At 43.1% G+C, this 10,839-nt stretch overlaps 1 protein-coding gene across 2 annotated transcripts; it reads left to right on the forward strand.

Annotated features, from left to right (window-relative positions):
- The first annotated feature begins 1,810 nt into the window (after nt 1-1,810).
- Nucleotides 1,811-9,425, forward strand: RPL7 (ribosomal protein L7). Of its 2 annotated transcripts, none has more exons than XM_062633189.1 (7): nt 1,811-1,965; nt 2,888-2,990; nt 3,474-3,640; nt 4,258-4,395; nt 4,754-4,863; nt 6,233-6,443; nt 7,316-9,425. In XM_062633189.1, exons 1-6 carry the CDS (start codon nt 1,952-1,954, stop codon nt 6,439-6,441), a joined length of 741 nt encoding a protein of 246 aa, XP_062489173.1. In that variant the 5' UTR covers nt 1,811-1,951; the 3' UTR covers nt 6,442-6,443; nt 7,316-9,425. The 2 variants fall into 2 exon arrangements, with proteins under 2 accessions (XP_062489173.1, XP_062489172.1); XM_062633188.1 differs by having other exon boundaries at nt 9,371-9,425.
- Nucleotides 9,426-10,839: the final 1,414 nt, after the last annotated feature.

Raw genomic sequence — 10,839 nt, forward strand, 5'->3', positions numbered from 1 at the left:
CCTATATAAGGCGGGCCTGGCGGCCGGGTCCCTCCCCCGGGCTCTCCAGCCCACCCCCGGGCCGCTCCAGCCCGCCCCGCATTCCAGGGACCCCCCGCCCTGCCGTGGACCCTCCTCTCCCCGCTCGTCGGGACCGCCCCGCTCCGCCTCGCCGCCGAGGACGGGTCCCACGCCTCGTGGAACAGGGCGGGCTGGAGCTCCTAGCTACTCGGGGAGGGCGGTCCGGCGGCGGGGACTACGTGTCCCAGAGTGCGCGGCGCCCAGCGCTCCTCCGGGCGCAGCGCCATCTTGAGGCGGAGGAGGGCGCCTCGTGGCTCCCCAGGGTGCCCGCGGAGTTCGCTGGCTGGAGCAGCGGCGTGCCCGGGCAGAGCTTCCTCTATGTGGCTGGGCAGGACTCATCCCGCGGCCTGCCGCCGCCTGCCGAAGAGCACTGACACGTTCTTCCTCCCTGCGCGGTCTCCTTTCCTGTGCAACCACCCATTCTCAGAAAAGCTGTTGGTACTTTGTATTTGTGAACGTTGCCTTTTAGGCTTAGCAGGAATCCGGGTTCTAAAGTTCTGGGAGAAAGCCTTTTCCTTTGGTTAATGTTGTAGATGTTTATTGCACATTTGCGGCCTTTTATGGCGTTTCTAATGAGATCAAGCAATGCAAGCTTCTTAGCATAAAGCAATGCTATTTGACAAAAATCAGTATTGACACAGCTGCAACTCAAATCTCAGTAACATTCTTCAGTGCTACGTTTGCGTGCCATGAACAGGGAACAGATAAAACCAGCAAACACACAGCTCAGTGTCTGTTCTCTCCAGTGCAGTGCCATACACTTTTTTTTTTTTTTTATTACACTGGATAATTATTTTCTGCGCCAAGCTCCACTAATTTCCCCTCTTTCTGTGCCTAGGTAATGGTGTGCCAGGGCTAGAATCTCGGTGAGAGATTTTAAGAGCAGAGGTAGGGGTTCACACAGTCAGGCCTAAAACATCCTGTCCACAGCCTTCAAAATGAAACATCACTGTGGTGCGAGGCTGAACCTCCTCCTGAACCGTCCCCCCTTCCCTATCTACACAATTAGCATTTTTGCACGGTGTATTACCTGGAGCACTGCCTCCAGCTCTGGGGCCCTCAACACAAGAAGGACACGGACACGTTATAACAAGTCCAGGGGAGGCCATAAAAATGCTCAGAGGGCTGGAGCACCTCTGCTATGAGCACAGGCTGAGAGAGCTGAGCTTCTTCAGCCTGGGGAACAGAAAAGACTTCAGGAGACCTTTAGAGCAGCTTCGAGTGCTTAGAGGGGGGCTACAGAAAATCTAGAGAGGGACTTTTTACAAGCGCATGTAGTGATCGGGCAAGGGGGAATGGGGGAATTTACATCCGGTATTAGAAAGAAATTCTTCCCTGTGAGGATGGTGAGGCACTTGGCACAGGTTGCCCAGAGAAGCTGTGACTGCCCCACCCCTGGCAGTGTTCAAGGCCAGGTTGGATGGGGCTTTGCGCAACCTGATCTAGTGGAAGGTGTCCCTGCCTTGGGGCTGGAATTAGATGATCATGAAGGTCCCTTCCAACCCAAACCAGTCTGTGACTCTATTTCAGCCAGGATGGTAAAGCCCATCCTACAGGCTTTCAGCTCAGGTTCTCAGGCTGGAATAGGAGACAGGAGACGCCTAGCAGCCGCAGCACTGCAAGTTTTCACAGCCTCCTGCGGGGAAGGCTATACTGGCCGGCGGACCAGCTCCCGCCGGCCCGAAATACCGACAGTCCCGCCCCGCCGGGCGCCACCCAGGCGCTCTTACCTCAAGTGGTCGACGACCAGACCGGCGCTCGCACCGCGGCCAGGCATCGCCGCGGGCGCCCGAACTCGGGGTCCTGCGGCGCCGAGGGCCCTGCCTTGCGCAGGCGGGCTGGTTAAGTTCGGCCTGCGCATGCTCCCGGCCTCTCTCTTCCGGCGCTGATCATGGCGGAGAAGGAGTAAGTGGCTGTTTAGGCCTAGGATAATCCGCCGCCATCGGCGGCTGTGGCTTTGCTTGTTCCCTGTCCGCGCCACCGAGGCGCTGTCTACCGCTCTCCGGTTGCTAGGCCTCCGCTGGAGGCGCGGGACGGGCATAAATGACTTGGGTCTGGGAGCGGCAAGAGGATAGGGTCTAGCTCGGCGGGATGGAGCCGCTGCTGGTCCTGTCTCTTCCGCATGCAGCGGTTGTAGCCCCGCCGGCCCTCGGTGAAGTGGGGTGGGAGAGCTGGCCCCCAAGCACCGCTTCCGTGATGAGGGACCTGGGCCCGTATAGCTTCTCCCGGCTTTGCGGGCGGGCGGTCAGTGCTGCGCCGGCTCCGGGGAGGGGTGTGTGGCTCAAGTAGGAAGTCATAGCCGGGTGCGCTGAGGGTGCGAGCCCTCACGGGTAATTATGGCTCTAGAAACACTGATCTTGCAAGTTTTGTTACATCTGAGAGTTTAAAAACTTGAGTAAGTTTGAAGTCCTGTGAAGTAAATTTGTATTAACCTAGTTTTTCTCTTAAAGCACCAATTGAAAGGTTAATCTGAAAGAGATGTGCTTGCAACAGACTTTTACTGCAAATTGTAGCAAAGTAGGGGTAACGCTTCTTATCACTCAAGTGGTCTCAGTCATTACTGTTCTGGGCAGCTCAACAGCTGGTGTGTCAGAGTGCTTTGTCTTGTGTAGAAGGTGAGCTGTTCAGGCTGCATGAAGGCCTGGTAACAGGGGGAGCAAGGAAGATATGTTAGTGAGCTGGCTTAAGGCAGTGAGGGCTATATGCACGTTATGTTAAGAGTTTGCATTGACTGATTGTATGTTATGTATAGCTTTAAAGCCCAGTTTCTTCAAATTGGCTAAAAGGAATTTGTTTTCTTTGTTTTTTTTTGTCTGTTTTCATTTAGAGCAAAGAAGGTGCCATCTGTACCGGAAAGCCTGCTGAAGAAACGGCAGGCTTATGCAGCTTTGAAAGCCAAACGTCAGAAGAAGATTTTGGCTATAAAAAAGGTGACTATTTCATGGCTTTTTAACTGGAACTGTTCATTTTCTGAAATACCAGCTACTACTGCTGATACAGAGCAGTGCAGAAGTTTGCAGCATTTAAGTCTAGCATGTTGGTATTTTCTTAACGTTTGGGACTACAGTGTCTTTTTCTTCATCCATAAAAAGGCCAGTTCTGGAGAGAGTAAAGACAAAACATACTGTTTGTAAGATTAAAGTTAGTTTTTTGCAAGGCAAGAGATATATTACTTTTGTGAGGGTAAGCTTGACATATAACACTGCTGAAGGTAAAGCAGCAGTGCTGTGTAACAGTCTTCCAGGCTCTCTAGAATATGACTGAGGGTGATTCTAAACTCCGTGATGTAGGCAGATGTTCCTTTAATCTGTGCTATTTGTGGTAATCTCTAGAATATGCCACAGTATTTGAAGGTGATTTCCATGTGTTAAAAGATACTTTAAAATCTTAAGTAATTTTCGAATGCATTGCAGTTCCGTAAGGCACAACGAAAACTGATCTATGCCAGAGCCCAGGCCTACCACAAGGAGTACAGACACATGTATCGGCAGGAGATCCGCATGGCCAGGATGGCCCGAAAAGCTGGCAACTACTATGTTCCAGCAGAACCAAAGCTGGCATTTGTAATCAGGATAAGAGGGTAAGATTAAATGCAGATGTAAACAATTTCATGTTTAAAGTCACTGAAATTGGCTTTCCTGCTATCTGTCTATTTTGAGGGCTTAAATATATAAATCAAATCAAATATGCCACTAGTGGCTTGGAAAGTTGTTGTCAGGATGTTGTACATGCACGAGAGGCTTATTTAGCTAAGTGCAGAATTATTACGTTGTCTGTCTTCTGTCTTTAGGAATCCCTGATTTTTAAGAAGGGAGCAAGGCTACAGATACATGCAGACAGTTGCTCTGTTTTGCGTTAATTTTGATAAAATTATATGCCATTATTCTGTATCATTCTGCAGGCTTTGTTTGAAGTGTTTAACTCCTCTGGCAAAGTATTGTAGGAAACTAACAAAAGGTGCGAATGGAAGAATTTATGTTCAGGGAGAGCACAAGGATAGTTGTAAATGATTTCAGTGTAATGCTTATTTCCAAGGTTTTAATACTGAAATGCATAGAAATAATTTACTAAGTTTGCTTTGTGTAATTGGTAAAATAGTGATGTATTTCATATGGAAATAATGTAATTGTTTCTAAACTGATACTTAGTGTTTTCTGGAATGTAGATAACTGAGGCTTTTTTTCCTATGTTCTCCAGCACCAATGGTGTCAGCCCCAAAGTCCGCAAGGTGCTACAGCTGCTTCGCCTGCGTCAGATTTTCAATGGCACATTTGTAAAACTCAACAAAGCTTCTATCAACATGCTGCGGATTGTTGAACCCTATATTGCATGGGGGTGAGTGAAATGGCCAGTTTTGACAAATTGGTGTCTTTTGCATTTTGCTGCACTATACTTGCAGGTTTTCTTTATGTTAAATCTTTTTCCATCTTCTGTGTGCTTTGAATTGAAAGCATGATTAAGGCAGTGCTTTAAAAGGTGATCCTTGCTAGATGAGATCCACTCTCATACTGGCGTCCTTGGGAACTTGGTGTGAGGCAGATTTGCTTTGCTTGCTTTTCTGTTTACATGTGGAACATGCTGAATTGATCTTAAATTGTTTGTTACGGAAGTTTCATTCAGGGATGTTAACTTGGAGTGTGGCTTGCAAAGACTTACAATTTGTTTCTGATTATTTTTTAATTGACTGTTCCAGTTATCCCAATCTGAAGTCTGTGCATGAACTGATCTACAAGCGTGGTTATGGCAAGATCAACAAGCAGCGCATTGCTCTTACTGATAATTCCCTGATCCAGAAACGCCTTGGTAAATAGTGCTTCACTTAACAAAAAAGAAACCAACAACTTGTTGCATTATTTGGATCATTAATGTGAAGATGGACAGCTGTCCTTATTGTCTCTGGTGAATAGTAGTGGTTGGTTAATCTCTCCTTCTTTCTTAACAGCTTAATACAGAGCAAGCTGGAAGTAGCTTTCATTACAAAGTATTTGAAACCAGTGTAAAGAATCAAATTTTAGCATTTTAAATTTGTAATTTTAAATGTAAGCGCCTTGACCTTTAATAGGTCAGTAGATCTTTCAGTAACGAAAAGGTGCTGCAGGAGGAAAGAAACCCATCGTAGATAGCTTTGAGGTCTCAATATTAGATATTGTTTGGATGCCGGAGAGGAACTCTTCATCAGGAACCGTAGTGGGTTGAAACTTACACAGGGGAGGTTCAGGTTAGGTATAAGGAAAAAGGTCTTTACTGTGAGGGTGGTGAGGCACTGGAACAGGCTACCCAAAGACGTGGAGAATGCTCCATCCCTGGCAGTGTTCAGGGCCGGGTTGGACAGAGCCTTGGGTGACGTGGTTTAGTGAGGTGTCCCTGCCAATGGCAGGGGGGTTGGAACTAGGTCATCTTGAGGTCCTTTCCAACTGAACTATTCTGTGGTCTGGTAGATGGACTTCTAAAACTTCCTGTCAGAAGAACTAGCTCGTAAAAGTGATTAGTGTATTAGGTTAAAATGAAGTGTGATGGTCAGTTGTCAAGAAATAGACTGCTCTAGGAGGCTTCTTCTTTTCCAGTCCTGCTAGGAGTGAAAGCAGGCGGGCATGTCTCCAGTTTTTGGTAGTTGATTGTGTATCAGTTCATACTAGACTGTCACATTTGTTCCTTTTCCAATGCAACAGATAATCAGGCTCTGAGGGTAGAAGCATTATGCTATAATAGCTTTTCTTATGAGCTTGTCACTGAAGATGACTTGTCACTGAAGACTCTGGAAAGGCATTAATGAAATATGTGTTGCATTGTTCAACCGAATAAGTAGTTCAGCGAATTTCCCTGAGCTACACATAACTGTGGTTTAAGTGTATTTAATCTAGCTTTTCTTCAGAGAACACAGTCTTTTCCTAAGATTCACTAAGTGGGGCTTGGTTTTGTTGTTCTTTCATTGCTGGCAACAAATACTCAGCAGTTGAAATTGGTGCCTCTTGCCAAATCTAACAACTAAGTAATCCTGAGTTGGCTGCAGCTAAGCCATTTGAATTGAATGGGTGTCATGATAGGGTGGGTGCTTTCTGACTTCCTGAAGCTTATCAAATAAGTAGGTATGACTGTAATGGTGTGATAATTTGTAGCTTGTTATTGACCAGTGGCTCTGTAGCCTTTCTGAAAGCAACATTCTGAATTTTAGGAAAACTTGGTATCATCTGCATGGAAGATGTGATCCATGAAATTTACACTGTTGGCAAGAACTTCAAAGTTGTGAACAACTTCCTTTGGCCCTTCAAGTTATCCTCTCCTCGGGGTGGAATGAAGAAGAAAACTATCCACTTCGTGGAAGGTGGGGATGCTGGTAACAGAGAAGACCAGATCAACAGACTCATAAGGAGGATGAACTAATGGTGAGCTGTTACCAAAGGTTATTACTATCCATTGTTCCATCTCTGCTGTGTAGGCTGCTGCCGTTACTGACTGAACGTTCAGGTTTAATACATACTCACTCATGCTTGGATGATACCTACAGTATAAAGCTACTTGGACAATAGTGTTCTACTTTATTTTTAAAATCTTACTAAAGCTTAAAACATTTGTGAAGAGGTTAAATCTTCTTTATAGGTGGTATGTTTAGGAAATTTAAATATTACCAATAACTTTTAATTTCACCCATAACTTGTTTTAAAACTTATTTGGGTTTTATGATGAGAAGCCTTGATCTCTGCAAAAATTTTCAGCTCTCACTAATGAATTCTCAATATAATCAAAGCCTTATGATTGCAAGTGGTGAGGCTTTTGGTTTGGGTTTGGGGTTTCGTTTTTGTTTTTTTTTTTCAGATTGTCTGATTTCTGCTCTAAAAACCTGTTCAGAACTGGGATAAATTAAATTACCAATTTAGACCATATTAATGATAGAAATTTTCAGCTTCTTCAAGCTTCAGAATGATTCAGTTTAAGCTTTCATGTTAACATAACCAAGGTGGTAATTTTGAAAGTCTAATTTGCCCATTTGAATAGTCTACCCTTTAGAAATAGGAGGGTTCATTAATACTTAAAGCAGTTTGACGGTGATGGCTGAGTCCTGAAGTTAGTATCTAGTTCAGACAATCTGTGTTGCCATCTGCTGTTGTCATTCTGCTGTTCCTGCTTTGATGAGAAGTCTGCCATTCAAAGCTAAAACTATTTTTTTTCTTTAGTTCTCATACTTCTCATTGACTTTTCCACTCTCTTTACACACCAGAGTAGCTTTGGTGTTGCCCATATCTTATTTTCAATCAAGAATAAATGCCTTTGTGGTATGACAGCTGTGCTGGAATTTAGGAAAACTTCGTTGTGTTGGAATGCGTGGAAAGAATAATAAAGACCGAGTCTTCCCCAAGGAAAGGATTTTGGTTGGTTTGTTTTGGGTTTGGGGGTGTTGTGTTGTTTGTTTGCTTGCTTGTTTTAGAGGGTGTGTGTTTTTTTCAAAATAAGATGTGCAGTTTACTTAGGAATTCGTAACTTCCAGAGTGTTGGTTAATAAAAAAACAGTGGGTAGTGATGTGACTTTACAGCCTAAAACAGGTGCAGTTGCTGTTTGTGGGAGTTCTCAGAAATACGATTTTTTGAAAGGTTGTTTTAAGTCTTTATAGCCAACAGGGCAGACAGAGCAAGTTAAGCTTATGAAGGTCTGCTGTCTGTCCGAGGAGCTAAAGGAAACGTATGAAATATCTTTCATTTGCCTGGCAGCTTTTTTTTTTTCCTTGAAGCTTTTCTGTAGGTTGTTCTTTCTCAGTTTGTGCTCCCTCAGGCTTCTTGCATGCTGCTTTGTTGGCTCTATCTGTGAAGCAGCAGTTTTAAAGCACTTGGTTACATGGCACATGGAAACTTGTGCTTGGGAAAATAGCTGTTTACCAGGGACAGTGTTCTTGTAAAGCTTTTTAGCTCAACTCTGGGAAGAAGTGGGCAACATTGAGAAGCAGAATTGCTGTAATACTTGATGCTTGAGGAAATATGTTACTTACACTAGCTTTCTTGTAGAAATCTTGCTGCTGGTGGCATAGACTCTTAAAAAAGTTCAATAGCAGCAGATGTTTCCCTTAAGTTAGCATGAGACGTTGTAACCAAGATTGAGCTAAGCTACTTTCACTTCATTCTCTTGTCTGGTTTCTGAGCATAAGATGGAAACTGCTGTTTTTAATTGAAAACCTGCAGCTTTTCTGTCTGTGGATCCTTTCTCCTCACTCTTCACTGCCAAACATCAGAAGTATGCTCGTGGTCTTTAGGGGTTTCTTCCCTTCCTACAGGAAGGAAGCTTCTAATTCACTACTGCAATGTCTAATTCATTACTGCAGTGTGAGAGTAGTAATGTTTTGGCAGAGAAACTACAGATATTCAGCTGATTGCTTGTGTTTTTCATTGGACTTCTAGCTCAACTTCCCATGTAGGTAGTAGATATCAGGGCTTTAATCTGTCTTTCCATTTAGGAAGTGACCTTGCAGTTTCTTACTTCGTGCTTACAAGCAGTTGGCTGCTTGGACTGCAAACAAACAGACCTCTGGTATAAAGCTAAGAAAACTGATCTTGTCTCCTGCACTTTATATTCCCACTGTTTTCCTACTGTTCCAAATAGAGTACGTGTCCGGAATACAAATAACCTACACATAGAAAATAGGAGAATGTTGTAGTTTCTACTGAGGCAATGGGCAGCTAAAGTAGTGGTAATACTCTGTACTGTCAGTTCTAAAGGTAAGTATTCCTCTTCCCTATATGTAGATGGTTTCCTGCTGTTTGTCTTAATTTTACATTTAAGTGACAGTCTTAAATTTAAAAAATAAAAAGACATCCAGTACCAATTTGTTCATATAGATTGTGAAAAACAGCGTATTACTGGATTGTCAAAATTTGGTATCAAGTATTGGCAAAATGCTGAATTTCATTCCTTCTCAAGCAAATTTTATGGGAGCTGGTCTTAAGTCTTTTTGACTTTCATTTTTGTATGTAGACAGTCCATAAAATGTGATGAAAATAGTTACCCTGCCACAAAAGTTAGAATACTCACAGTGCTTTAGTATGTCTTTAAATATTGAGTTCCCTCTGTTAAGCTTGTAGACAAATAGGAAAATAGTTACCAATAGTTCAAAGCAGAAATATTTATTCTGTAGTTCTGGCACTTGAATTTTGAGTGAAGAGATGTTAGTTATTGTCTGCAAGGCTATTGAAATCTTAAATTCAGTTAAACAAAATTAGTGGTTTCAGCCCAAATGATGAACTGTAGAAATGTGTTAATTCTTTGTGTGGCCAAAATAGCTTCAGATTTACATGTGTCTAATAATACTTTTTTTTTCCATTTCAGATTCAGATGCCCAGATGCAAACTTTGGTCTGTTAATAAAACCATCTTGCACAAAACAGTGTTGTCTCGATTGGTTTCGTTTTGTGATGCTCTTGTGGAGGTAGTTGCTAAGTTAACTTCGGAATAACCTGTTTCAAAGAACCATATGTAGTTTGAAGTAAGAGTGTATGGATAATATTCTTTCACCTTCATTTGAAGGAAAAAAATGTGGAAGGATTTGTGCAAGTAACACATTAGGCTTAGGGTGGCAGCAGTTACTTTGTTGTGATTAAAAGTACAGCAGATGACTGAGCTGTGTGCTATTGAGTGGGCAGGATTCCTGTGTGGTTGTAGTATACCAGGAAGCTATGCAAAGAAGAGGTAAATCAGTTCTTCATTTAAAATCATGATCTTGACTAATTCCTTCCAGATCTGAACATCTTCAGGTATTTTTTTTACCAGAGGAAACCCAAAGCACTTCACGAAATAGCAGCATTTTTCCACATTGTAAATAATTACTCCACTTTATATTTGTTTGCGGTGTTTTATTTCAGATATTGCAGAAGTGGAGACTATGGGATTGATGAGGGTAGGGACAGTTGTTGATATTGTGCATGCAGGTCTGGCAGAGTACACATTAGAAACCCAGGGACTGGTAAAACATGTAATTCAACTTTGTTTAGGTTGACTGCTCGTGTTGTGAACGCCTAAGTGATGGAGCCTTAGCCTGATGATGAGGGGTTTGGTTCAAGAGCTCAACAAGCTGCCTCTGCTCTGACAAGGTTTTCTCAGTGGCAGGCAGGCTGTATTTACATAGTTTAGTAGTGAAGGATGTACACTTAAAAATCACTGGCATCGATAATTTTGTTCCAATTTGCACAAAAGCTAATAAAGCTTGCCAAAAGCTAATTTTGATTTTAAATAATTGCCAGTTATGATAGGGGCTTAACTGAAAATAGTGGGTGTGGTTTTTTTGGTTAATGTGTTTGGACACTGGAGGGTTTCCAGATCCTTGGAACAACTGAATTCTGAAACCTGAAGTGACAACTCTGACTTGAGCTCCGAAATCTGGTAATACAGATTCTGTCTTAAGTATGAAAGCGCCAACACCTTTGTCCCTTTAAGGTAACTGCCAAGTGAGAAGAACTTGGCAGTTCCTTACAGTTACTCAGTGCAAGTAACTGGACTACTGATACATGCTTGGAAAGGGCTTAATGAGTGAATGAGAACCATGAAACTACTTAATTTGTTAGGCATCTCTTTTAGAGTGATAAGCAGACTGATCAACAGGTAAATTTCCATAAAGTTGCTGGATGAGGGGAAAAGAAATGGTGAAAATTATAATAACTTTGTACTATTTAATAGGATACCCCAGTTTCTATGTTGTGATCTTATAAGAGTAGTCCGACTCCTTTCAGCTTAAAACTGCACCAGCGGGCAATGAAATTGATGTATCTGAGAAGTAATAGAGGAGCTGACAAGGAGAGCGTG

This window comes from Pezoporus occidentalis, unplaced genomic scaffold, assembly GCF_034315485.1.
Source record: "Pezoporus occidentalis ecotype Australia unplaced genomic scaffold, CSIRO_AGI_Poc_V1 ctg4, whole genome shotgun sequence".
NCBI lineage: Eukaryota > Metazoa > Chordata > Aves > Psittaciformes > Psittacidae > Pezoporus > Pezoporus occidentalis.

Excerpts from the sequence above, each read along its gene's own strand:
- RPL7 (XM_062633189.1), top strand. Across the intron at positions 4,396-4,753 it reads GAACCCTATATTGCATGGGG|TTATCCCAATCTGAAGTCTG; the intron begins GTGAGTGAAATG and ends TGACTGTTCCAG. Across the intron at positions 4,864-6,232 it reads CCTGATCCAGAAACGCCTTG|GAAAACTTGGTATCATCTGC; the intron begins GTAAATAGTGCT and ends TCTGAATTTTAG.